General features: G+C 57.1%; 2 protein-coding genes across 6 annotated transcripts in view; one reads left to right on the forward strand and one right to left on the reverse strand.

Annotated features, from left to right (window-relative positions):
• MMP9 (matrix metallopeptidase 9) overlaps positions 1-11028 on the reverse strand; it is a 29357-nt gene extending 18329 nt beyond the window's left edge. Inside the window, exon 1 of the mRNA XM_044985673.1 lies at positions 10896-11028. The gene's annotated coding sequence lies outside the window, so the exon portion shown is untranslated. The remainder of the gene's footprint in view (positions 1-10895) is intronic.
• On the forward strand, positions 10909-26425 carry ZNF335 (zinc finger protein 335). Of its 5 annotated transcripts, none has more exons than XM_044985664.1 (29): positions 10911-11067; positions 12802-12890; positions 13751-13985; positions 14498-14771; positions 15280-15357; positions 15760-16089; positions 18035-18169; positions 18253-18405; positions 18498-18756; positions 18847-19024; positions 19115-19227; positions 19512-19530; positions 19759-19875; positions 19961-20037; positions 20172-20332; positions 20435-20664; positions 20747-20855; positions 20933-21027; positions 21117-21397; positions 21642-21777; positions 21850-22236; positions 22318-22460; positions 22793-22932; positions 23598-23701; positions 23825-23902; positions 24251-24334; positions 24525-24590; positions 24912-24993; positions 25723-26425. In XM_044985664.1, the coding sequence occupies exons 3-29, from the start codon at positions 13782-13784 to the stop codon at positions 25839-25841; spliced, it is 4152 nt and encodes a 1383-aa protein (XP_044841599.1). In that variant the 5' UTR covers positions 10911-11067; positions 12802-12890; positions 13751-13781; the 3' UTR covers positions 25842-26425. The 5 variants fall into 5 exon arrangements, with proteins under 5 accessions (XP_044841596.1, XP_044841599.1, XP_044841598.1 ...); XM_044985663.1 differs by having other exon boundaries at positions 10912-11067; positions 24909-24993; XM_044985665.1 differs by having other exon boundaries at positions 10913-11067; positions 21853-22236; positions 24909-24993.
• Positions 26426-27420: the final 995 nt, after the last annotated feature.

Below are 27420 nucleotides of genomic sequence, written 5' to 3' on the forward strand. Positions count from 1 at the left end.
GCAAAGCCAAGAGGGAAGAAAGAACATGATAAAAGGGAGAGACGTTTGCCCTTCCTCTCTCTTCCACCTCCATCTACAGACACCACCAAGCGACTGAAGCACTGATCAAAGGGGAGAGCCTGGCTGAAGGGCAACCAGCCAGTCTGTGGTGAGAAGCATCGAAGTTTGTAAAGGCATTAAAAGTGTTAAGATCAGCTTAGAATGCATTTTGCTTTTATTTCATTTGACCAAATCTGACTTCTCGTGCTTTGACTTATAATCACTTAAAATCTATCTTTGTAGTTAATAAATCTGTCTGTTTATTCTAGCTGAAGCAATGTGTTTGGTTTGAAGAACCTCAGAGACTCCCCTTGGGATAACAAGCCTGGTACATATCAATTTCTTTGTTAAACTGACAAACTCATATAAGCTTGCAGTGTCCAGTGGGCATAACTGGACACTGCAAGACAGAGGTTCCTAGGGTTGTGTCTGGGACCAGAGATACTGGCTAGTGTCACTCAGTTGCAAGTAGCTGGGAGCAGCTTACATGCCAGAGGCTGTGCATGAACAGCCCAGGAGTGAGGGTTCTCACAGTAGAGCAGGGTAAGGCTGGCTCCCAGAGTCAAGGATTGGAGTGACCTAGCGGATCACGGGTCCAGATAACACCAGAGGGGAATGTCACACAGGGATGCCACCCAACACCAACCAGAGCTGCCTGGGGCTTGGGGTGCAGCCAGGCACCCACAGACAAGGCAACTGGGAGCCCATCTTAGCCAATGCGAGGGCAAGCCAAGCACAATCCAGACAAAAGGGCAGCAACCCCCCGCCTCCCCCTACCCCCAACAGCATGGCAAGCTGCATCAGCCAACCTGCTGGGCACAGACACTGGAACAGGCTCTGGGCCACGGGGCATGCTCTCCCCCTGCCGCTGGATGCAGCCCACGGGGACCCAAGGGCCCGCTGATTTTCATGGAGGCAGTGGAGCAGAGCCCATCTGGGGGCAGCTCCTGCTGACTTGGTCACAGAAAGGCTCCTGCTGCAGGTCCTACACCGTCAAGGAAACACACTGGCAGCAGAGCCCGGAAGCGGGTCAGGCACCAGCACCTTGGTTCCAATGTCCTCGGTTTAGGGCTCCAGCCTGCCAGCCCTCGCCCTGGTTCCCAGCTCATCCAGGGCAGGCTTAGAAGGGGTTTGCTGAGGGGTGGAGGGAGATCAGCTGGGATCCTTCAGTGCTTGTCTCCCCTGTGACAGGCCCCCCAGTGAGCCCCTCCCTCGCTGCCTCCACCGCACACCTCAGCACCCTCAGGTGACAAGGGGCAGGGCCCCTGCGTGCCAGTGCAGAGCACAAGCCGTGGGGCTTTCGAGCAGACAGGTGCCCACACTCCCTCCTGTGCTGGAGCAGCAGGGGCAAGGCGTTCACACCACGCAGCACTGGCCTGAGGGGACCGGGAACCTTTGCTTGGTGGTGAGCAGCACGAGGCCAGAGCTTTGTGCCAGGGTGCAGGGAGCCAGACACCCCGGGGAGGGCAGCACCATGGCCCTGGCCTGTGGGTAAGTCCAGTAGATGGATTACAGCAGGGTCCGCCCAAGGTGCCCACTGCAGCCACCCAACTGCCCCTCACGATCCCTGACCCCTAAGAGTCCACGCCCCCTCCCCCGCTCTGGCAATCTGAGCCCAGGCTCCTCAGATGGGCTTCGTCTCCACACTCCTCTGCGATAGCCCTGGGCAATTCCCCTCCTACAGCTGTGCCTCAGTTTCCTCATCTGTGGAGTGGGCTCAGTGACACACCTGCCCCTGGAGGTGTGAGACGCTGCCTCAGCGTCTGCTCTGGGCTGCCTGCGCCGTGGCATTTCCCAGCCCACTCAGGCGGGGCCTGCCCCTCCTCCATCCCTCCTGCTCTGGAACCAGGGCAGAGCCGTTCAGGAGTAAACTCTCACAGCCGGCGAAAGGGGGCCCTGAGCCGACCCACCCACCCCCACAGCCAGGGGGTGACTCACTTCCAGCACCACTCTCAGACAAGGATATTCCGCCAAGCTTATCAGCGACAGGGCAAGACTCAGCAACTGCTCCCCTCCCACCAGCCACGCTCCCCCGCCCCACCCCGCCCACAGCCCTGCAGCCCGCTTCTACTGCCACGTCCACACAGGCCTGGCTGTGCCGTGGGGCTCAGCGCTGTTTGGCTGGGGCCAGCCACCTGCCTGACCCTTTTCCAAGCAGAGAGAGCCCGGTCTCCCCTCTGCAGCTGGTGCCAAGGGAGTGCAAAACACCCATTTGTTTCGATAGCACCGCACACACACCCAGGGGCGGCTCTAGAAAATAGGCTGCCCCAAGCAGCGCGGTGTGCTGCGCCGCCCTTCCTCGGTCCCGCGGCGGGTCCCCTCTTCCCGCGGCTCCAGTTGAGCTCCCGCGGCAGGTCCACCGGAGCCCCGGGACGAGCGGACCTCCCGCGGGCACGGCTGCGGACGGTTCGCGGGTCCGGCGGCTCCGCTTGAGCTGCCGCAGTCATGCCTGCGGGAGGTCCAGCCGAGCCGCGGGACGAGCGCCCCCTCCGCAGTCATGCCTGCGGCAGGTCCGCTCGTCCGCGGCTCCGGTGGACCTCCCGCAGGCATGACTGCGGCAGGTCCACCGGCCCAGCCTGCCGCCCCCTAGATTTGGCCGCCCTAGGCAACAGCTTGGTTTGCTGGTGCCTAGAGCCGCCCCTGCACACACACCCCCCACGCCGGGCTAAGTGACACCCTGCAGGCAGCCATCTGCAGCATGGTGCCCAGAGCGATGCTCCCGGCCTCACAGCTGCTGCAGGGGGGTCCCTGCAGCGGGGCTTTTCACATCAATTTCACACTGCAAGAGCTGGAGCAACAGCGCCGCAGAGCTAAGGGCCCTATTCTCCCCCCGCCCCCCCCCCTTGGGAGAGCACCTGTGAGGGCCAGGCTCTCTGTGCTCTGCTGAGACTGCCCCAAAGGGGCCAGGCGCAAGCAGTGTGAAGAGGGGTTAGTGCTGTCAATGCTTCCCCTTGGGCAACCCACACCGGAGACTCCGACTTGTTTCCCAGGGCCTGGGGGCCATTGCCAGGTGGGCTCCATTAGACTGGAGACCTAGAGGGGAAAAGGTCCCCAAGCCCCCTCTGCAGCTTGTTCTTTCCTGCATCACATCCCCACCCCACCTCGCCCAGACCACTCTGCCATCAGTCGAGATGGCACGATCCACACACCACAGGGGCGGGAAGGGGAGGCAGAGGTGTCACGGACCCACGGGGCTGGTGGACGGCCCCAGCTTGGGAACGGTCTCTAGGACGAACCGCTCTGATGTGCCAGACCCCCTGGGGTCTCATTCTTCTTCCAGGGTAGGCGGTGCAGCTTACTGCCTCCTTAGCCACCTCTGGGCTTGCAGCCCCCGTGAGCTCTGTCAGCGGGTCCCTGAGGGAGACTCTAACAGATGCCGCTGGTCCAGCATTGGCAGTGACACTCACACAGCGCTGTTCCACAGTCGGGTTTATTCGGTAGCTGGCACATGGCCCAGGCAGGCCTTAGGGTGGCACAGAGAACTGAAGGGTAAAGCACAGTCCAGTCTGGTTAGCCCAGCGCCCAGCCAAGCTGTAGGGACCCCTCGGTTCAAACTCTGTGTGTCTCTCCTCCTTGGTCGGACCGAGGTGAGAGCCCTGACTCCGTCCAGCAGCCAGCTCGCCCCCCTCCTCTCCAGTCCTCTGCGCTGGAGCTGGTCCTGGGGACTGTTACTCAGCTCCCTAGGAGAGACGGGGAAGGCCACAGCCCTCTGGGCTTTGGTTGCTAGGTGTCAATGTCCTGGCGACTGGATTCGCCATGGTCTTCTCAGCCGCTCCACTGATATCGAGACCTTGGCCCAGACTAGGGACACTCACACCTGTCTCTTTGCTTGCAGGTCTAGAGCACACACTTACCAGTGTATAACTGTCACTCGTCTTTCTACCGACCGTCCCCCTGGCATAGACAGCGCTTCTCCTGCCAGCACAGCCACCGCCTCTGCGGGAGGTGGATTACCTACTCGGGCGAGAGACGCTCGCCTGTCAGCATAGTCGCATCTTCACTTAAGTGCTACCGTGGTGCAGCTGTGCCAAGCCCTGAGAGAAAACTGTCCTTTCCCACCCCACCGGGTAACAATGGAGAATACTGGGGAAACCGAGGCACAAATATGACTCCAAAATATTCCCACCTTGGTCAAAAGGGGCAGGTGGTTTGATGCTCTCAGTCTAACCCAGGGGCCTGCGGCCCACACCATTCCCGCCTGCTAGAGTATTAGCCAACAGACTTACTGCCTGGCCAGCAAGTCATCTCAAAAGGTACAGACAGCAGCTGTCTTCTAGACCCAGAGAGCAGTAATTCCAACAAGGAGCATTAGCCTGACTACTGTGCAACAGATACAAAAGCCACTGGCCATATGGTGATATAGGAACCATGGTAATGAGAGGAATTCGGTCTTCATGGAGAACAAATCTTGCCGGACAAAACTGACGGGTTGTATTTTTTAACCTAAAAGTACAGAAGCACTGGAGGAAGGGAAATGGTAGATACAACATACATGGATTTCAACAAAACATTTGAAACAATGGCTCAAATTCTCAGCTGCAAAATGAATTCAGACTGGCTTGGATACAAACACGGCCATATGGACTAAGAGTGGGTGTGAGCCCATGAGTAAACGGCAGAGAATCGAACCAGGGAGACAGCGACTGGAAACCGCAGGGGTGTGCAGAGCCAGTCCTGCACTAACTATCAGCAAGGTGGCATACACACCACACTGTGCAGATTCTGGGAATGCCACCAAGGCCTAGAGATCTGAGAGCTGGGCACAGAACAGTCACATGCCGTTAATGTGCCCCTTTGGGAGGGGCGGGGGAAGAGTTTGGAGCAGCGCATCTCCACACCAGACACAAAGCTCCCATGGTTAAAAAGTCGGGAATAGACGAGGCACCTTGCCTTAAGCACATTCAACTGGCGGTTAAAATCTGCAGCAGTGCCAACATCACACCTTCGGTGGCTCTCAAACTTCTGCACTGGTGAGCCCTTTCACCCAGCAAGTCTCTGAGTGCGACCCCCCTCATACATTAAAAACTGTTTTTATATTTAACCCCATTATAAATACTGGAGGCAAAGTGGGGTTTGGGGTGGACGCTGACAGCTCATGACCCCCATGTAATAACCTCGTGACCCCCTGAGGGTCCCGACCCCCAGTTTGAGAACCCCTGCCTTAAATCCTAGTGTAGATGAGACCAGCATAGAGAGTGGATAGTGCTTGGTGCAGTGTATACCACCTTCTGGGGAGATCCCCTCCAGATTCCTGACCAGGACTTTGGAACAACCGAAAGACTCCAACTGGGTTTGCTTTGGGCCCTGAGCAGGACTGCAAATCACAGGGCCCTTTTGTCACAGGTGCGGCGCAAGCAGCCCAGCTCCAGCTGGTGCCAGGGGAGCTGCTCCGCTCAGCAGGGCAGGCGCCCACACCCAGGCAGCAGGGATGTGCGGAACCAAGAGGACAGGGAGCTCCTGGGGCACCGCACGGCGCTCGCTCCCCTGGGCCCTGCAGCGCACAGCCCAGCTCTCACCTTGTTGGTTTTACTTATTTTTCAGTAATCTGCTGATTTCCCCCCTTTCCTAAGCTAACCAGTGCTGATGAATCAGCAACCCCACGAGGGGCTGAAATCCGGTGGGCTGGAGCAGTGGCTCCGAGGTCTCAGGTCCGGGGAAGGAAGCCACAAGAACAAAGTCTAGGGGAAAAAACAGCCAGAAGAGCAGTTCCTTGTGTGGAAAGGGGCCGGGCCATGCTGCTGTTAGCACTTTTAGCCCTGAGTGCAGCCTGAAAGGGCCTTGGTTTCTGGGCCCAGCGAGAGGGACCGACCAGCCAGTCTCCCAGGCAGGCGGCTTACAGCACAGCCTGGCACCCACAGCCATTCCCATACCATGCTGCAGCATGGCTGGTGTCGAAGCACAGGGGCAAGGCTACGCGTAGGCAGGCTGGCCAGAGCGCACGCACCAGGGGCCCTTGCTTACTTCCTTGGTCCCTGGGTGCTGTCTGCTCCTGCCTTGAGCCTCAGTAGCTAAGGCCCGGGAGTCACATTTTGGGGCTCCCTGAGCACCTCTTTGGATGCATCTTTCCTCCTCAAATACTTTCACGGTTACAGCCCGTACTGCAGCTCCCTAGGTCCTGCTGGGCAGTTCCTCCGCCCTGAGCTCCTCCTCCCTCCTCCTCAGGTGGGGATCTCCTGCAACACAGCACCCTACCTCATGCGTGCCATCCTATGCCACAGCCTCACTGGCCAGGGGAAGAGGGGCACTGTGCCCTCAGGGGCAGCTATGGCATTCCCTGTCTTCACACCAGCCCCCTGTGCACACAAATCCCAGATGAGTGGAATTACATCAGGTGGGCACACTCTCTCTAAAGCTCTAGGAGATGGCCCTACTCAGCCCTTGGGCACAATTCACAGCAAGGGGCACCGAGAAAGTGCCCAAGATGGGGGGGACCGGCTTGCTCCCAGAGCAGTATAGAAACAATCCCTGGGAAGCAGTCCTGGCATGCCCTTCCGGGAGGTGGTCTCTGCTGCTGGGAAGGGGCCGAGTGGCAAAGCAGCTGAGTGAAGCAATGTGGTGTGAAGAAAAACCCATTTCCTGTAGCAATGGTTGTTTTGCTCAACATTTTAAAAAAATGTGCTGATGCAACCGCCCTCTCCCCAGGTGGAATATAAATATGAGCCTTGTTTATGTAGCTGCAGGGCATTAATCCACTTCTCCATCAGGTTTTTTCTGTTGTTTTAAATATGAGGAACAAACATCACTGGTTACAACAGTCATAGCCTAGTGAGCAATCCAGTGACAACTCACGCTGCGCAGAGTGTTAGAGGAACCACACTGCACTCAGCGCTATTCTGAGACTGGGTCAGAGCCAGATTACACCACGGGCATGCTACTGTAGTAGTTTCAGTCTCTCCATTTATAAAAAGAACAGGAGTACTTGTGGCACCTTCTAGTCAACACAGCTATCAGCCTCTGCTCACTGAAGACCCAAAGGCGGGAACAGCTGGGGCACATTAGCAAAGCCTAGATTCAGAGTTGAAGGCCAGATGGGACAATCAGATTGTCTCGTCTGACCTGCTATATCCCACAGGCCAGAGACCCTCATTACCCCTGTACTGAACCAGTAACTTGTGTTTGACTAAAGCGTCTGCCATTGGCTCCAGTTTGGATCTGAAGACATCAAGAGATGGAGAACCCACCACTTCCCTTGGAAATTTGTTCCATGGTTAATCACCCGCACTTTTAAACATGTTCCTTATTTCTCATTTGAATTTGTCAGGCTTTAACTTCCAGCCATTGGTTCTTCTTCTGCCTTTCCCCACTATGTACTGAAGAGCTCTTTAACCCAGGCTTTGCTCTGTGAAGTATTTATAGCCATGATCAAGTTCTCCCTTGATAAGCTAAACTGATTGAGCTCTTTAAGTCTCTCACTTTAAGGCACGTTTCCCAGCTCCCAAATAATGTTGGGGGCCCAGGTCTGGAACAGCAGGGGGTACTGAAGATCAGGAGGGAGGTGCACTAGCAGAGCTGGGGAAAGGCAGGGACAGGAGGCACACACCACTTTAGAAAGGGGCCAGGCCCCATGTCCAGCCAAGCTCTGGCCTTTGGGTTGGTGGAGGGTAAGAGTCTCTAAATCACACCAAGGGCCAAAGGAGATGGGGAGCAAAAGGTGACTTAGACTACAGGAATAAGTCCCTCTGGCCTGTTCCACCAGCGGGGGGATACCAAAATACGGCCTGCTCCTACCATGTCCCTTCCAGCTCTGGGACATCTCCTCCACCCGGGGAATCCCCAGCTGACCCCTTACAGCAGCTGGGCAGAGGGCCATGCAAGAGGAACTAAATTAGTTTGCATCATTTGATGTCCAGTTCCCAGCCCAGGGAGCAGTTCGTGCTCCTGTTCCACCCCAATCTAATCTGGCCCCAGCTCCAAGCTGTCACCCGACCCACGGCAGGAAGACTGAGCTGGTGTTGTGTAGGATGCCAAAGGGTGCTCCAGGCTCTATGCACAGGATTGTGGTTTGAGGACTGTCAGGACAGAGCTGTGAGATTGTAAGTCTATTGCACAGAGCATTAATTGCAAGGGGCCCCCTCACATCCCACACTAGAGAGGCTGCTTCCGCCTCCGCCGGCAGGACACACTGCGTTATTATTGTGATGTCACAGGTCTGAGGGCTGCTTTATAGAAAAGAAAGGCAGATGAGATCCCTGCTCCGCAGGGGCCTCCAGCAAGACTGAGCTCTCAGTGCAATGGGATTCACTCTGCCACGGTCGCAGAGTAATGTGCAGGGCCTGATCCAATTGCTCATGCCTCATTCCAGCCCAGAAATGACTTTCAGCTCAGCTGTCCCATAGAGATCGATTGGGCCATAAACCTTTCAGTGATGTATTTAATTAGCCAGAATAAAAGCCAGATAAGAGATGCAAATGTAATTTGCTGATGGTACAGTGGAAGTTACTCTTCTGCCCTCTGGTGGGCACTTGGCATCTGCCAAGAAACAGGCCGACTTCCACTCCCCTCCGCAGGAGTCACAGGGCTGATTCATAGGCTTACTGCCCCAGCCAAAGAGCGTCAGGCAGCAGAGCAGCTACACCACATAAAGCCAGGGCTTACTCCCATCATGCTCTTCGGTAAACTGACTGCTGCCCCCATCAGCAGGGCAATGTCGACCTCTCGCAGAGACAGTGCAACGGGGACCAGTCTGACTGCGTTTCCCTCCATAGAGTAGGAGCACAGAAGAGAGAAAGCCCCAAGTAGGGAGTGAAGTGAACAAGGAGCCCTCCCCCCACACACAATTTTTACCAGAGCCTACGGGACCACAGGAGACCCATGAATCAATCACTCAAGTAACTGTGAGAAACTCTCTGAAGTCTTAATGCCAATTAACAAGATCATGAGATCAACGTGCTGTCAAAAGAGAAGCCAGCAGAACTCAGTCCAGGTTATCCTTCGGCCTGCAGAATGCAGTACCAGCTGAATGGAAGCCAAGAAGCCAGAAGAAATCGCTAACAGTGTCATTCTCTGGTGGGTAACAGTGGACCAGACCCTCGTATAGATGAGTACCTCCTGTTCAGGAAGCCCACACGGGTAGAAGACTGTGGGGAAGTTCAGGGTAAATGGCTTCCAGTCCCATAACCCCCCCATGCTTAGCTGGAATAGTGAATAATGACACATCTGAAAGCCAGTTTCCCTCCCATCAACCTGCCCAGGCCCAAATCCCAGATTGCTTCCCCTCCAACACAGGCACAAAGGCAGGAAATCACCTGTGCCAATGATACCATCAGCTGTGTGCACTCCAGTACTGTCATGAGTGCAGCATGCTGGCCAAGACGGACCAACTGACCCCACTTAGAGGTTTCCATAGCACCCATCAGCATCATAGTTCGGATGTGGGAAAAATGCAGAATGTGAACACAGGTCCTGGCCAGCAAGCAGGGAGAAACAATTCTGTGTGTTTAATGTGATTCTATTGCCTCATTGGCCATTTTGTATGTTCAGTTACTGACCAGAAATCTAAACAGATTGGGTTCCTTCCCCATCCCGTTCCAACACATCTGGAACACGTGTTATCACCAGCCTAAGGCATCACCAACTAGTCCTTCAACCCTCCCTCCCTCTGCTCTCTTGTGAGTGGAAAGAAACTACTTCCTCTTTAGATCACTACCCCAGAGTCCGAAGGGATGCGACAGAGTTGGAGCCCTGTTTACTACAGTGCGCGTTGGAAAACAATCTGGGTTTAAACTCAATTCAAACACTGCTCCAGCTCAAACAGGTCCCAGTTAGTTCCCTCCGGAGGACTGGAAATGTAGTTTAAACAGGATTTACCCTCATTCACACTGGCTAGTCAGCCCACCTTAGAAACCATCTGACCACTTCCCTGGCAGGATAATACCCCAGGCTGATGCACAGCCCGGGGGCTGTATGATCACCAGACAACAGCCATGAAGCTGGAAAGGCCAACTCGTTTCACCTCAGACTGCAGGAGTCACGAAGAGGAGAACACCTGGGCAGAAAGCAGGTTCCAGACACCTGATTGCTCCTGATTCCCACCCACCAGCCGCTTCTTCAGAAGAGAACAAGCAAGTCTCTCGCTCGGCATTCACACGCACACACAGGCCCCCGCCCCCCACGCGCACAGACAGAGACAGAGACACGCGCGCGCGCGCACACACACACACACAGAGACAGACTCACGCACACACACAGACAGATACAGAGACACGCGCGCACACACACAGACAGCCCCCCCCACACACGCGCACACACACACACAGACACACGCGCGCGCGCGCACACACACAGACGCGCGCGCACACACGCGCACAGACAGATACAGAGACACACGCGCGCGCGCACACACACAGAGACAGACACGCGCACAGACAGATACAGAGACACACGCACACACACGCAGACAGCCCCCCCCACACACGCGCACACACACACAGAGACACGCGCGCACACACACACACACACAGACGCGCGCGCACACACGCGCACAGACAGATACAGAGACACGCGCACACACACACACACACTTACAGCCGCTGCTGACCGCCCCCCCCCCCGAACACCATTAGCTGCTCCTCGGGGCGCCGAGCCCGTGGGGTGCCCGCGACACGCGGCCGGGGGGGCGGGTCCCACGGGCAGTTCGCAGCGGCTGGCCCCGCCCCCCGCACGTCGGCCCGGCCCGGGCTCTGCCCCCGCTGCAGGGGGCGGGGCGGGAACTGAGCCCGGGGAGGGGGCGGGCCCGGTCAGCGCGACCCAGGAGCCGCCGCAGCCACGTGACCCGCCTGACCCCAGCGTGACCCCAACGTTCTGGGTCCGGCCATCACCATCCCCGCACGTCGTGACGTCCTGTGCGTCAGACTCACAAATGGCCGCTCTGATGCTTCCGCGGGGGAAATATAGTCCCAGGAGAGGCCGCCTCTTGGCGCGGGTGCTGGGAGCTCCGGGACCGGAGGCGGTTCGGTGCCGGGTCCGGGGGCGCCCCGATTGAGGGTGTGGCCGTGGGAGATCGGGTCTCTCCGCCCTCGGTGCGGCGAAGTAAGTAGTCCGGCGCGGGGTCCCGACGGGAAGATCCCTCCGCGGGGGATGGCGGCCGAAGGGATGCCGGGTCCGGGGGCGCCGCGGCCGCCGCAGCGGGACGCTCCGCAGGACGGGGCCAGGCACGGTGAGGGGGCGGCGCTCAGGCCCGGGGCCCCGGCTTCCCCCTCCCCGCCGGCGCTGCCGGGCCGCCCGAGCGCGGGGACCCCGCGCCAAGATGGCGCCGGCCCGAGCGGGGGCGCAGGCAGCGCCAGGGGCAGCCCCGGCCGCCCGCAGGGCCCCGCCAGGGAGAGGAGAGGAGGGCCGGGCCGGGCCGGGCCGGGCTGGGGGCTGCTGGGCCGGGCCGGGGGGGCAGCGATGGGGGCCGGGTCCTGCCCTGGTGCCTTGTGGGAGAATCCGGCCGCCGGCCCGTCCCGCGCGGCGGGGTCAGGGCGGACCGTGCTCGGGGCCGGGCCGGGCCGGGGCTCCTGCCTCTGACACTGACTCGTTCTGTGACCCTGGGCCCATCACCACCTCGCCCCCGAAACGGGCCGAGGCGCTAATGGACCCCCCCCCCCCACCCAGGGGCTCTGGGGCTGCATTCGCCGGTGTCCGTGGAGACTTTCGGCAGGAAGGCGTTAGTGGAGGCAGATTCCAGTCCTGCCTGGGATCCCCTGCCCCAGGCACTGGGGAATGGGCAAACCACAGGCAGAGAAGCAGTTACTTACACAGCACCACACACTAGCAGAGGGGAAACTCCATCTGCCAGGGCCCAAAGCACAGATCTTCCCTTCTAAAATTATGGAGCAGTCAGGTTTCTCCATCAGTAACAGTCACGCAACTTGTGTATTCAGCACCATGCCATTAACACCAGTTGTGGGTCTACATTTTGTCTCACTCTGTACTGCACAAGAGCAGTGATTAAAGCAGGGAGACTTGGAGTCTGGACGCCTGTTTTTTTTATTTTTGGCTCCATTGCCTGACATTAGAACATAAGAGCAGCCGTACTGGGTCAGACCAAGGGTCCATCTAGTCCAGTATCCTGTCTTCCAACAGTGGCCAGTGCCAGGTGCCCCAGAGGGAATGAACAGAACAGGGAATCACCAAGTGATCCATCCCCTGTCGCCCATTCCCAGCTTCTGGCAAACAGAGGCTAGGGACACCATCCCTGTCCATCCCAGCTAATAGTCACTGATGTACCTATCCTCCATGAATTTATATAGTTCTTTTTTGACCCCTTGGCCTTCGCAACATCTTCTGGCAAAGAGGTCCACAGACTGTGCGTTGTCTGACGAAATAAATCCTTTAGTTTGTTTTAAACTTACTGCCTATGAGGAGTCCCAAGTCACTTCACTTTTCTCTCTTGTGGTGTATTTCTCTGTAAAATAGAGATAATTATGCTTTCCTACATGATAGTGGTGTGTTAAATTATTATTGAGGGAGGCAGGAGTGTTTGTGATGCTCTGATAAGGCTCCAAAGATGGGCAAAGTAGTCCCATTGCTTGTTTACTGAAATGTTAACCTCCCAATGAGTTCTGTGATCAGTGTCATGTGACCTGGCTGGAGTGACTTTGGTTGTGACTCCACAAATAGATTCCTTATTTTGGGGAGGATGCAGCTTCTGTATTTGACAGCTCTGCATTCTTCAGCTGAGCCACTCTTGCTGCTAATATGGGTAAAAGTGAGTGAGTGCAGGCTAGGCTTCCATCCAATGCTCATCTGAAGTTTGGTGTTGCTTTTTCTCCCCTTGGCTAGGATGAAAGTTTGGCATTTCCTGGTTGCCTTCAAGAACAAGAGTAGGAGACGTGTCAGGCTGTAATAAGTCCTGGGATATCGCTGCACTGGTATGTTTCATGCCTGGGCCAAGTTTTAGTGGAGTATGGCAGGGGTGCCCAACCTACGTCCCATCAGAGCAGTTCATAAGGCCCACGGCTGCTTCATTAGCATTTTGTCATCATGTTTACATCATTTTAGTTTATGCGTGTGTAAATAGACAATACTGTACATAGAAACAGCCTATCTAAATACAAAACAAGATGAACTTCAAATATAAATCAATACAGGTGACTACATTTTATTAAAATATGTGGAATTTGTTTGGCCCACACAAGGTTGTGCTTAGGTTTATGTGGCCCTCCTGTGTAATAAGGTTGGGCATCATGGGAGTACGGCTGAAATATTGAGCTTCACAGCCTAGCTATGGGACAAGGGGAGGAAGGCAGGGTGGCATGAAGTAGAGTCATTGGCTTGGTCTACACAACATACTTACTTTGGAATAACTATGAAAAAACTATGAAAAATCCATACCCCTCAGTGATGTAGTTACACCGAGCTTAAGCCCATGTGGACAGCGCTATGTCGGCGGGAGAGCTTCTCCCGCCAACATAGCTACTGCCTCTCACAGGGGTGAATTTATTAAGCTGACAGGAGCACTCTCTCCCATCAGCATAAAGTGTCTTCATCAGACACTCAATTTGTAGTGTAGACTGCCCCTAAAGATCGATCATGGTCTGATGTCTCCTCTCCCTCGTGAGCGCACCCTTGCTGTGTGCATTGGGATACCTATGTTATGTTTATATATTTATTTTGTGCCAATTACTGTGGTATCTAGGTGCCTGTCATCTCAGGCGGGTGGACGGCATGGCAGGATGTTCTGTGCCCCAAGTGCACAGCAGGTCTGACTGCAGCACTTCCTCTTGCCTAGGTCACACTTGAGGGACCCAGGCAAATTGGGCATGGAGGCAGAGGAGAATGAAGTGGAGAGCAGCAGCGATGCGGCCCCTCATCTGGCACAGGAAGAACCTTCGGAGAGCGGGCTTGGTGTGGAGACCTCTGAGGCCATGTCTGCAGACAGCAGCGATGCTGCTTCAGTGCCCATCCTCTCAGAAGCAGATGAGTCTGGTGTGGGGCAGAGCTCAGACAGCAGTGGGGTCTCTCTGGTATGGAGTGGGTCTGGAAACCCCTTTGGGATGGAAGTGAGGAGGTGACTGTGATTTTGTAGATGTGTGTAAGTTGTCAGACTCTGAGAATACTGATAGTATCCTTCAGGGAGTTGGATCTCTGACCCAGCCTAGGTGGGAGCCAGCCCTATACAGCACAGGGCAGAGTGGACCACAGGGCCAAGTCTGCTTGAGGGGTCTTCTACAGTACGGATATACACACCGGGTTTGTGTCTGCCAAGCCAAGGGGAAGAGCCCTGCCTACCTAGCTGGATTAGCAGGGAGGAGAGTGCATCTTGAATCTTTGAGGGCATCTTCTAGCTATATCCCAGGGCTGAAGGGTCGTCGGCAGAAGCCGGAAAAGCTATCACTTGTCACCCTCTTGTGGGGCCCGTTGGGACCTTTCTTCTGGGCAGGTGCCTCCTGCGAGGCGAGATGCAGCGACAGGTTCGCTCCTGGGGTGGCTCAACAGAGGCCTCTAAACTGAGCTCCCAGGCCTGTCTGTTTTCCAGGAGGAAGTGTCGGAGAGCAGCTCCAGCACAGATGCTATTCCTAGGGTCTACCTGCCAGACTCTTCCTCTATCGCCCAGTCTACCCTGGTCTCCAGCGTCTCCACAGTGAGCCAGTCCATTATGGTATCGGAATCCCCACAGGTCCTGGTTCACTCCAGCGTCATCACTGATGGGGCCACAATGGTCTCGGACTCCACTGCATCCACCTCCTCGGACCTGGGCTCTGCCATAGACAAAATCATTGAGTCCACAATTGGGCCTGACATCATCCAGAGTGAGTGCATCACCAAGTCAGTTGTTGCCTGCTCCCTTTCCTGGAGCCCCAGGGATATGGCATAGCTCTCAGTGTCATGTGCCCAGGGCTGGGCAAGGGGGACAGGCAGTGGGGACACGGTAGCTGATGGGGAAGGAGCTGCTGCTGTATTGAAGGCTCAAGGAAACCGATTCAATCAAAAAGGAAATCCCATTTAGTGGGAGACTGCTCCCCCTTGCTTTCCCTGACAATCAGAAGTGGTGCCTGCTGTTCCTGGCCTTTCCACCAGGTGGTGAAAGAGGGGACTTGCAGGGCAGTTCTCTCATCACTGCTGGGATGGGTTTCCATCCTCAGTCCGTCCTGAGCTCACAGCATTACGTCCATGCAAGAGTGCCTCTGCAGCCCCCAGTTAACTTTCCTCGCCTTCCCGCTTGCCCACCCTGACTTCCTAGAAGAATGCCTTGTCTTGTTAATTATCAGCCTCTACAGTCGGTCCCCATCACCCTCTCACTCTCCGTTCCCTTCCTAGGCTGCATCGCAGTGACGAGCGCTGAGGATAGTGGTGCCCAGACTACCCAGTATCTCATTCTGCAGGGGCCTGATGATGGTAAGTGAATGCTTCTGGGTCCTCCAGTGACGACATCTGCTTCTGAGCCCATTTCCATCCTTCTACAACACCACCACCAAAGGCCAGAAATCCCTGTGAGGGAATTGTACAGAAGCCCTGGTTGTGGGGAGAGTTCTTGGCTACTATAGTCTCAGTTTCTCCCAGCAGGGGGCACTGTAGGCAGCAGGGTGGGAATGCTGTCATGCAGAGCTCCTAGTTACTCCCCTCCCCTCCCCGCAGGGGCTATTGTAGGGAGCAGGGCAGGAGCACTGGGTATGGGAAAGCTCTTGGCCACTTCAGCCACTGCCTAGGAGTGTGTGTGTGTGTGGGGCCGTGTGTGTGTGGGGCCGTGTGTGGCCGTGAGGGTTCGGTTTCCTTGGTGAGCTCTTGTTGGTGCTTTAGGTGCCCCCATGGTGTCCCAGATGGCCACTTCTGCTCTGGCCAACAGTTTGGCAATAGAAGCCATAGCCGATGGACCCACTTCCACGTGCCTAGACCAGCCTGGCCCTTCAGACCCTTCCGAGCGGTCTGAAATACTGGAGCTGCCCACACAGCCGGATCAGGCCAGAGAGGCAGATTCTGGGGAAGAGCCAGACCAGCCAGACCTGGAGAGCTTGGAGGAGATGATGGAGGTGGTGGTGGTACAACAGTTCAGGTGCAAGATGTGTCAGTACAAGAGCATCTCCAAGAAAACTCTCATCAACCACATGAAGGAGCGGCACTTCCAGCCAGGTAGGGGTGCTGCCATCTCTGGGAGGCTTGTATACCAGGTGGGGGTGCTGTGCGGGGTAGGAGAGGAGTTGATATATCAGGTGGGGAGCAAGGTAGTTAATGTACCAGGTGTGGGCACCGCTGTCTCCAGGGAAGTGGCTTATAATGGCTATGTTGTAACTGGAAAGAATCCAGACTTACATTGGTGTAACTGAGGGCAGAATTTGGTTTTATGTAATTCGTTTACTGAGGACTAAATATTTCAGCCCTTAATTCTGAATTCTCCTGTTGGGGAGAATTTGGCTCTGAATATATAATTACTAGAAGTATAAATGACTAAATATCACCATCCACAGCTTACAAAATGAAAATCTACTTTAAACAACCTTGTGAAAATAAATAATTTTAAGTCTGAAGCTTTTGATTTGGAGGGTAGTGAATGTAATGCCGTTTTAATAATAATGATAATTAATAAAGAAGTCCAGAGGTGATCCTGGCAATAAGGTCAGCGAGCCTAACTTCAGTACCTGGCAAACTGGTTGGAAATATAATAAAGAACATAGAATCATAGATTATTTGGGTTGGAAGGGACCTCAGGAGGTCATCTAGTCCAACCCCCTGCTCAAAGCAGCACTAATCCCCAACTAAATCCCTAAATGGCCTCCTCAAGGATTGAACTCACAACCCTAGGTTTAGGGGGCCAATGCTCAAACCACAGAGCTATCTCCCCCCCCCGAATTATCGGACGTATAATTAAACACAATTTGTTAGAGAAGAGTCAACCGGGCTTTTGTAAAGCGAAATCATGCCTCACCAGTCTATTAGAGTTCTTTGAGAGGGTCAACAAACATATGGACAAAGGTGAAGCCAGTGGATATAGTGTACTTGGACTTTTAGAAAACTTTTAATGTTTCTCACCAAAGACACTCAAACAAAGTAAGCTGTCAGTGGTAGTAAGTTCAAAGTAAGGAACATTGGAAAGCATAATCCCAACTATACATACAAAATGGTGGGGTCTAAATTAGCTGTTACCACTCAAGAAAGAGATCTTGGAGTTGTGAATAGTTTTCTGAAAACATCTCAGCGTGCAGCAGCGATCAAAACTGACTGTTAGGATCCATTAGAAAAGGCAGAAAAATATCATAATGCCACTATATAAATCCATGATATGTCCACATCTTGAATACTGAGTGCAGTTCTGGTCACCCCATCTCAAAAAAGATATATTAGAATTGGAAAAAGTAGAGTAGAGAGAGGTAACGAAAATGAGAGAGTAAAAAGACTGGGACTGTCCAGCTTGGAAAAGAGACGACTAAGGGTGAATATGGTAGAGGTCTATAAAATCATGACTGGTGTGGAGAAAGTGAGTGGTGTTTATCTCCTCACATAACACAAGAACTAGGAGTCACCCAATGAAATGAATAGGCAGCAGGTTTAAAACAAACAAAAGGAAGTACTTATTCACACAACGCACAGTCAACGTGTGGAACTAATTGCCAGGGGATATTGTGAACTGGGTTTAAAAAAGAACTAGATAAGTTCTAGAAGATAGGTCCATCAATGGCTATTAGCCAAGATGGTCAGGGACACAACCCCATGATCTGGGTGTCCCGAAACCTCCAACTGCCAGAAGCTGGGACTGCACTACAGGATGGTTCGCTCAATAAATTATTCTGTTCAATTAATTCCCTCTGAAGCATCTGGCCCTGGCTGCTGTCAGAAGACAGGATACTGGGCTAGATGGACCATTGGTCTGACCCGGTATGGCTGTTCTGATGATCTTTATAAACCAGGTCGGGATGCCGATGACTCTAGGGGTGGGAGAAAGGGGATTTCTATACTAGGTGTGTGAGTGGGGTGCTGTTGTGTCTGCGAAGGGCTGGGTGCTGGCTCTGTGACACACCCCAGCTTGACTGGTGAGAGCAGAGTGCTGCTCAAGTGAGTCGCTTACTGCTTTCTCTGCCAGTGGCTGCTGCTCTGGCCTTGAAGAAGGGGCGTCCGCGGAAGGGGGGACCCTCCCCAAAGCCCCTGGAGGAAGATGTGCCGGAGGAGGAAGAGGAGGATGATATCATGGATGCTGGAGCCATTGATGACCCTGAAGGTACAGCCCCTTCTCCCCTCTGGCCAGTGCTGCCAGCCGCTGTCGGGGTCTGTGTCTAACGCCTCGGACCATTCTCCCCACAGAGGACAGTGACTATAACCCAGCCGAGGATGAGCCTCGTGGGCGGCAGCCCAAGTACAGCCGCACTGTCCCCACGTCAAGTGAGGAGAGGCCACGCCGGCGGCCGGGGAGACCCCGCAAGTTCCCTCGCCTAGAGGACATGCCGCAGCCTGAAGGTAGGGGGTTGGAGAGGAGCAGCGGGCCCAGGCTGGCTAGGGTGAAAGCAGGGATGAGGCTGACCCTGACGTGCTGGGTTGCTGTTGGGCAGGTGGTGAGGAGGAGTCCTTAGTCACGTCCCAGAGCACTCTGAGCAGCGAGCTGCAGGACTCCGAGGCAGCCAGCTCCTCCGTCCTGGAGAACGGGGCCAGCGACAGCCTTGTGGAGCCCAGCATCAGCCAGTCGGACTCGGAGAACAAGGATCCGTCCTCCAACACAGGCCCTGAGGAGGCTGACCCCGTGCCCAGGAGGCGAGGCCGGCCCTCCCGCCGCTTCCTTGGCAAGAAATACCGCAAGTACATCGGGCGCAGGTGAGGAGGTGCTGAGCTGTGGCTGTGCCCAGGGCCAGGCCGGCAGCCTTGTTACTGTCACGGCACTGAGCACCGGCTCTGCTTTTGCAGGTACTACTACAAGTCCCCCAAGCCTCTGATGAGGCCCTACCTGTGTCGAATCTGCGGCTCCCGCTTCCTCACGCACGATGACCTGCGCTTTCATGTTAACTCGCACGAGGCCAATGACCCTCAGCTCTTCAAGTGCCTGCAGTGCAGCTACCGCTCCCGCCGCTGGTCCTCCCTTAAAGTGAGCCCGGCCTGCCCTGCCCCGCCCCAGCCCCACCCTGGGGGTAGTCACTGGCTCAGTGCCTCATAGCCTGCTCTTTACCTCTCACAGGAACACATGTTTAACCACGTGGGCAGCAAGCCATACAAGTGTGAGGAGTGTGACTACACAAGCGTGTACAAGAAGGATGTCATCCGCCACTCAACTGTGCACAGCCGGGACCGGTGAGTAGAGTGGGGCCATGGGACTGATCCCTGTGTTCTGGCCAGGCAGCCCCTTCCCTGTACCCAGCTCCCCTCTGCCCCCATGTGCTGAGCCAAGCAGCCCCTCCCCCATGATTCCAGATGCAGCCAGTGCTGAGCTGAGTAGACAGTATCTGCTTCTGTTCCCTTTTCCTTTCCCAGCACCAGGGGCCCTCTTGGGCAGTCACTGGGTGGGAGGGTTGGCTGGCGGGGGGTCTCAGACACAGGGAGCGTCTGACCCCGTTTGTTTTTCTTCTCTCTCTCAGGAAGAAGAGAGCCGACCCGGTGAGTTCCCAGCTCCCTGATGGCTTGTGTCTTTGCCCCAATTCTCACTGGGGGCCTCCGGAGCAGGGGCTACCCCAGCAGGCTGCTTTCTGCTCCCACTGCCTGGTAGATAGGGATGGTTCTGGGCTGACTGGAGCCCCAGATCTGGCTGGTGAGGGGGCTGAGAGGGGCTGTCAGTGGCTCTCTCATCCAGATGGGCTCATCTCTGTGTCCTCTCTCTGTCTCCAGCCCCCAAAGCTGAATTCGTTCCCCTGCCCAGTGTGTAGCCGAGTCTACCCCATGCAGAAGAGGCTGACCCAGCACATGAAGACTCACAGCACGGAGAAGCCACACATGTGTGACAAGGTGGGGAGGGCATGGGGGGAAGGGGTGGGGCAAGCTGCACCCCAGGGCCTGGATGGGCAGTGAGTGCCGCTGTGTTCTGTTGCAGTGTGGGAAGTCCTTCAAGAAGCGCTACACCTTTAAGATGCATCTGCTGACGCACATCCAGGCCATTGCTAACCGCAGGTAGGAGCAGGGGGATTCCCGACCTGTGTCGGGCTAGCCTTGGGATGGCCAAAGCCTGCTGGGTTGTCACCCCTCTCCCAAAGAGTTCCCAGGCATCCTGGCCTGAGTAATGGCCCAGTCTCCTTCCCTGGCAGGTTCAAGTGCGAGTTCTGTGACTATGTCTGCGAGGATAAAAAGATCCTGCTGAACCACCAGCTGTCGCACATGAACGACAAGCCGTACAAGTGCAGCTTCTGCAAGTACTCCACCTTCCGTGAGGACTTCCTGGTGTCACACATGGCCGTCAAGCACACGGGTGAGAGCAGCCCTGCCTCCTGGGCCTTGTGCCAGCCCCTTCCCTCAGCTGCTCCCCCTGTTCCCCCTGCTGACTGACCGCTGCCCCTCTCTCTGGCTGCAGGGGGGAAGCCGTTTGCCTGCGAGTACTGTCACTTCACCACCAAGCACAAGAAGAACCTGCGCCTCCACGTGCAGTGCCGCCACACTGACTCCTTTGAGGAGTGGGCCCAGCGGCACCCCGAGGAGCCCCCCTGCCGGCGCCGCCCCTTCTTCACCCTGCAGCAGATCGAGGAGCTGAAGCAGCAGCACAGCCAGGTGCAGATTCCCACAGAGCCTGCAGCCAGCCCACCAGTGAGTACTTGGGCACCCGGCCTTCCTGCCTGCTCCCCTCCACTCAGGCTTGGCCATGCTCTCAGCTGTTTTCCTCATCCAGGTTTCTCTTGGCCCTGTGACCTACCACACAGTGCAGCCCCTCCCGACGGCAGAACGCTCCATCCTTTCCCAGGATTCCTTGGGGGGAACCACCATCATTTATGAGCAAGGTGAGCTCCCAGGGAAGAGAGAAGGGCCTACCTGGGTAGGCACAGTGCATCTCACCTGCTCTCTCTGCCTCTCCCAGGTGTGGAGGGATCGGCAGAGCTGGCCACGCAGACAGCGCTGGATCTCCTGCTGAACATGAGCAGCCAGCGGGAGCTGGCCACAGGCTCCCTGCAGGTGAGGTCACAGTCCCTGCCACAGTTGTGAGGAGAGCCCCAGGCCAGGCCAGACCCCAGCTGACCCCCTCCTGTCTGTTTCCTGTGCAGGTGGCCGTGGTGAAGTCCGATGGCTCTGGAGTGGCGCAGGCCCCCGAAGCCCAGTCACAGCAGGAAGAGGAGGCAGATCTAGATTCCACTGGGCAGCAGCAGAAGGTGGTGACGCTGCATGTGGCTGAGCATGGAGAGGCCTTAGTGCAAGAGGCCTATGAGGAGGCGACCCTGGGGAGCTCTGAGCTGCAGCAGATCACCATTCCTTTCGGGAGCACAGCGGAGTATAGCATCATCACGCCCGTCAGCGAGGAGATCCAGGCCCCAGAGACTCTCTACAGGTCAGTGCCAGATCCGCTTGGAGGTGCCGAACCAGCTGCCCCTGCCCTGGGTCCCAGAGTCATCAGATTCTGCTCCAGTTCCGAGTATGTTAGTCATGTGGCTATCTAGGGCTGCCTTCCCTGGAGGAGAGTGCCCCTGCTCTCACCCCGCCGCCATCGTCAGGGCAGCCCTGTGCTAGAGGGGAATGGGAGAGCCCAGGGGAAGAGGTGGGGACCCCTCTGACCCTGCCCTCTACCCCTGTAGTGAGGAGGAGAGCCCGACAGAGCCCACCCATACAGTTGTGGTGAGCGACGCCATGATGAACGAAGCGCTGAAAGAGCACAGCAGTCACTACATCATGTCAGCCAGTTTCCCAGGGAGCCAGCTCCATCACGTCGAGGTAAGAGGGGCCCGGACTCCTGTGTCCTGGAGGGGTGCAAGGCAGTGTAACTCTTGGGGTCTTCTCTCCCAGCAGCTCAGTGGGGACCCTGCCCTCTCACCAGGGGAAGGCCAGGAGGCCCAGGCCTCTGGTGGCAAGTGGCCCATGCTGCAGTGCCTGGCCAGGCAGCTCCGAAAGAACTCTGCCTTCTCCCCAGCACCAGAAGGGCAAGCGAGCCAGTCCGCAAAGGTCAAATGGCCCGCGCTGCAGGGGGTGGCCAAGAAGCTGTCGTGCAAGATTTCTGCAACTAAGAAGCTGTCATGCAAGATTTCCGCAACTAAGAAATTCTCGTGCAAGATTTGCACGGCCATGTTCACAGGGAGAGCAGAGATGGAGAGTCACAAGAGGGCACACGTAGGGCCCAACACCTTCAAGTGTCCAGACTGCCCGTTCACAGCAGCTGTGTGGCTGGAGGTCCGGGTAGGTTGGCTGGGCACCAAGGGGCTGGGTGGGAGTCTGATGTTGGCAGCTGGCTGATCTCGCTGTCTCTCCTGCCCCCAGAGTCACATGGCACAGCATGCCAACCTGCGACCCCACAAGTGCTCCCACTGCAGCTTTGCCTCCAAGAACAAGAAGGACCTGCGCAGACACATGCTGACGCACACCAATGAGAAGCCCTTTGCCTGCCAGATCTGTGGGCAGAGGTGGGTGAAATCAGCCAGGGCCCTGCAGTGCCTCCAGGAGGGCTGTGCAGCAGCACGTGGTGATAGCAAGCCACCTGCCCCTGGACATGCCCGTCTCACTGGGCTTCTGGTCTCTGAATGAGCCTCCTGTTCCCTGCGCAGTAGCAGCCAGCCTGGCCCTTCCTCCGCATATCCAGCTCCCAGATCTTAGCAATGCAGAGCTGGGGTACTTGCAGCAGAGCTGGAAATGAGGAGCCAGGTCTCCTGCCCTGCGCCTTCCAGGGAAGGGAGGGTGTGAGAGGCCCCGCTGCCCTCAGCAAGCTCCAACCCCCCCACTCTCGCTGTCCTTGTAGGTTTAACCGGAACGGGCATCTCAAGTTCCACATGCAGCGTCTGCACTGCTCCGAGGGGAAGCGGCTGGGGCAGCCAGCAGCCACCATCCCCCAGACCATCATACTGAACAGCGATGAGGAAGCACTAGCCACGCTGCAGAGTAAGAGACCTGCCTTCCCTGACGGTGCAGGGGTCTGTGTCCAGGGTTGCCTGCTGTCAGCCCATCTTGGGCTGAGCACTTGACGCAGTTCGTAAGCTAAGCAGGATTGGCCCTGACCAAGTCTTGGATGGGAGATCCCTGGTGAAGCTGCAGGATGCTCCAGGGAGCAGGCGGGAGCACTCTCCCCTTGCAGCCAGTGCTGACCCGAGTGTCCCAGCACAGTGCTAGGGGACAGGGCTGCAGAGCAGTGTGGAGGGCGATCTCCCTTTGCAGCCAGTGCTGACCCCAACGCCCCAGTGCAGTGCCAAGGGGGGGTGATGACAGCTTTCTGAGGGTCAGTTCTGGGGGGACAGGGGCACCCTGCTGCAGCTACTACTGCAAAGCCCTTCTTGTGGTTGGGATGTGAATGGAGGTCTCAGCTGCTTTTTTTTTGTACATGTCAAAGTCTTAGCCCCAGCATCCTTGTTACCTTCCAGTTTGGGCCAGTTCCATTTGACCTCTTTTGCTCTGGCTTCCTGTCCCCAGCTTGCTTGCTGGTGTGCATTTGGGTCTGGCTGAGCCTGGGCTTGGGGGTAAGGGAGGGGGTGGCGCTGGCTGGTGTTGGGATTGCAGGCAGGGGATAGTGGTGGCTGAGGATCTCTCTCTCTCTCTCTCTCCCTTCCCAGCGGCTTTGCAGTCTGGCCAGGCAGTGCTGGCTCCTGAACGGCTGCAGCAGGCTCTGGGGCAGGAGCACATCATCGTAGCGCAGGAGCAGAGCATCACGAGCCAGGTGAGTCAGCCAGATGCCTTTGCCAGCCACACAGCCCACCCACAAGCAGTGGCCCGTGTCCACTGCTCAGAGGGGCTGGGCTCGGCTACCGCAGGGACAGGCTGCAGCTTCGCTGTCTTGCAGGAGGAGGCCACGTACATCCAGGAGATCACAACGGCTGATGGGCAGACGGTGCAGCACTTGGTGACCGCCGATAACCAGGTATGGGAGGGAGCTGCTGTCCGTATGGCTCTGGCATACGTGGGGTGCTGCGGAGAGCAAGTAAAAGTGCTGCAGGGGCTGGTGGGAGTCTCTGCAGGGAGCCCCGGGGAGGGCCAGTGGGGACTTGACTGGGGTGAAAGGAACCAAAGGGAAACTCCAGCTGAATCTCGGCATGGAGGTGACCCAGGCTGAGCCAAGATCCCCAGGGAAGTGGGGAGCCCCAGTGCTTGAGCATCTCAATGCCAGGCTGGAAAGACGCTGGAAATGTGCAGCAGGGCGCTGCATCCCGCCCGGCCTGCGGCAATGCTGTGGGCTGAGGTGGGTGCTGAGTTTCTGTTTCCCCTGTAGGTTCAGTACATCATTGCCCAGGATGGAGTGCAGCACCTGCTCCCCCACGAGTACGTTGTTGTCCCAGAGGGGCATCACATCCAGGTAAGCGGCCAGATCGTGTCCTAGGTCGTGGAGTCCAGGATGGAGCTGTGCGGGGAGAGGGGATCCCTGTTCCCTTGAAATCCAGGCAGGTCTCCTCCATGTGGATGAAGTGATCTGGCCTGGGGCAGGGGGTCGGGTCTGAGGAGCTTCCCTCCCCTTCCCAGCTCTCACTCCAGCTCTTGTCTTTCAGGTACAAGACGGCCAGATCACCCACATCCAGTATGAACAGGGCAGCCAGTTCCTCCAGGAGCCCCAGGTAATGGGAGCAGCCGCTGGCTAGGACTGTGCCCTGGAGCTCCCAGACCCATGGGACAGGCCCTGGTGGGGAGGGGGAGCATCATGTACCAGAGTATGCATCCGGAGGGGGAGGGGATCCCACGGCGTGGGCATTAATAACTCAGCAGGAAGGTGAATCACAGGTTAAACAGCTGCTGCTTCAGCTAGCTGTGTGAAGGGCCTGCACGTCCTCGGAGGGCTCTGCTGCAGACGGAGGTAAACAGGGCAGGGTGAGCTCCCACCCCCCCGTGCTTCCTGCCTGCCCAGTCTGATCCATCTCCCTCTCTCTGTTCCCCAGCAGATCCAGTACATGCCGGTTTCCCCAGAGCAGCAGCTGGTTACCCAGGCTCAGCTGGAAGCTGTGGCGCACTCAGCAGTGACAGGTACAGCGTCAGGGCTCCCTGCTCTGAGCTGAGTCCAGGCCGTGGGCTCTGGCGTGCTGGGTCACAGGAAAGGCTTTGCCTCCCGCCCACCGTCTGTCTGCGAGTCCTGGTGCCCGGCCGGAATCCATGGCGTCAGATTCATGGGGAGTCCCAGCCCCAGATGGTGGTAACATAGTTGTTCCATCTCCCGGCTGCTTTGACATGAGCTAGTGGTCTGTCACATGCTGCCTTCAAAACCTGCCCACCCCCCTCGCTAGCAGGCTTGGCAGGGCGGCTGTGGATTGGGTGGGCTGTGGTTACCCAGCTGCCCTCGTGGCAGAGCACAGGGAACATGGGCAAAGCCTGATCTGCTGCTGCCTGTTCTCCCTAACTTAGGAGAACAAGCCAGGTTTGCTGCTGCTTGAGGGGCTGTGCCCAGGAAGTGGTGATTCCCCGCACTCAGTGTTGTGGGTGCCCCAGGCAGAGCCCAGCCTCCTGCTGCTATCCCCTCTTTGCTGGATGGAAACGCCTCGGGCGGACCCGGCTTGGCAGGTGGTGGCTGCAGCCCAGGGCCGGCACATCTCCTGGAGCCATAGAGCATTGTAAAGATCCTCCCCCATGCAGGCTGTCCTGTGCGCCTGGCAGAGCAGTGGAGAACGAGTGGGTAAGGGGCCCCCAGCAAGGGCCCCCTTCCCTGCCTCCGGGGCTGGGGCAGCAGAAGGGCTGATGCCGCTCTCCCTCTCTCTGCAGCAGTGGCCGATGCTGCCATGGCCCAAGCCCAGGGCATGTTCACCACAGAGGCAACGGCTGAGCAGATCCAGCAGCTGCAGCAGGGGATCCATTACGATGTCATCACGCTGGCGGATTAAGGGCTGGGCACTTGCTGGGGTCGGGCAGATGCTCTGGGCCAGGCATCCACTAGCCAGGCCGAAGGGCTACAGGGGACGAGTCTGAGCACCCTCTGGCTGGGGTTTGCTATTGACTTGCCGTGTGCAGGCAGGATCCGGCGCACCTGCTCTCTGCCCCTCTGCACAGGGGTGCTGCATCTGACGCACGGGCTGCTCCCCGGGCAGTCACGTGGCTGAGGGGCTGGGTGGCTGGCTGCGTGGCCCTGCCTGGGGCTGGTCTCTGAGGCACCTGACGGTCCCAGATCCTTTTCCCTGCGTTGTGTCCTCGAGCTGCGCCTGCTGCCTGCCATACAAGGTCCTGGCGTGAGACGGGCGCTGACCCCAGCCATGCCGTGAACAGGCTGGGCAAGGGCTACTGCGTTCAGTTGTAGCAGCCGTGCTGCCTGCCCTCGGGCTGTAGGGTGCATGGGCATGGCACAGTACAGAGACTGCCTTCCCCTTCAGCTTTCCTGGCCTGCAGGCAGGCATTGCTCAGAATCTGCATGGGGAGAGCAGAAGGACTTGGAGAGAGGGAACCACCGTGGACGAGGCAATAGCTGAGATGTTCTATTTTTCTTCCAAACAGAGACGGACTCTGCTGGAGAGAGCTGGTTTGTACAGGGTGGGGGAGGGGGATCAATGCAAACCATCGGAAGCTTTGAATCTGCTTATGAATAAAAAGGCATCGGATTCTGCCTGGCCCATGTGTGGAGTGGGGCTTGGGGCCACAGGGGGCCTTCGCTGACATGCAGCTCCCCTGGTCTGGCACAGCCTCCCTCCTTGCACCCTGGGCCTGTGTGTGTCTGGCGGCGGGTGTGCTTGTGAAGTGCTTCCCTTGCGGCCGCCACCTGACACAATCTGCCTGGCCAGGAAGGGCCCTTGGGGCCTGTGTTGGAATTCCTGAGGTGAGCCCCCCGCTGGCTTGAGCTGCTTGGGGAGGAGCCTCCCAGGATGGGTATGAGCCCTGCGGGCTGTGGCAGGCAACGCTCACTCACGCTAGCAGCTGCCCCTAGCCCCCGTGACCTTGACTGTCGAGCGCTGAGCTGGGCTGCCCTCCACAGCCGCTCGTGGTGCGCGGGGATGAAATTAATGGAGTGGTAAACAGCCTAAATCCCCCGTAACTCAGTCCTGAACTACCCAGGCTGCCCCTCCCTGAGCGGATTGGGGGGAAGTATTTACATGTGATTATAACAGCTAATCTCGGCGTTTTAGTTCTGTCCATTTGCATTACACTGATTATCTGGGGGGGGTGGGGGAGAAGGGGCTAGAACCCCACCACGGCCTCCAGCCCTGGATGCTGCTGCTGGGCAGGGGCTTGGCCGCTCCCGCAGCTGAGCGGCAAAGGGCTGCCCCCTTCTCCCAGGCTGTGCACAGATGAAGCTGCTGCACAGTAAGAGCTGGGGCAAGTGGGGGTACGTATCTTCCACCCCAGGAAAGGTGCTGGCTCAGCATGAGCCCCAGGTGTTCCAGGGCTGGGGTCAGGGGAGACAGCAGGGGCCCTGTTTTCCTCCAGCTGCCCCAGGAGTGATGTATTCCTGGTAAGCAGGGTGTGGGCTTGCAG

This window comes from Mauremys mutica, chromosome 13 (genome assembly GCF_020497125.1).
Source record: "Mauremys mutica isolate MM-2020 ecotype Southern chromosome 13, ASM2049712v1, whole genome shotgun sequence".
In the NCBI taxonomy this organism is placed as follows: Eukaryota; Metazoa; Chordata; order Testudines; family Geoemydidae; genus Mauremys; species Mauremys mutica.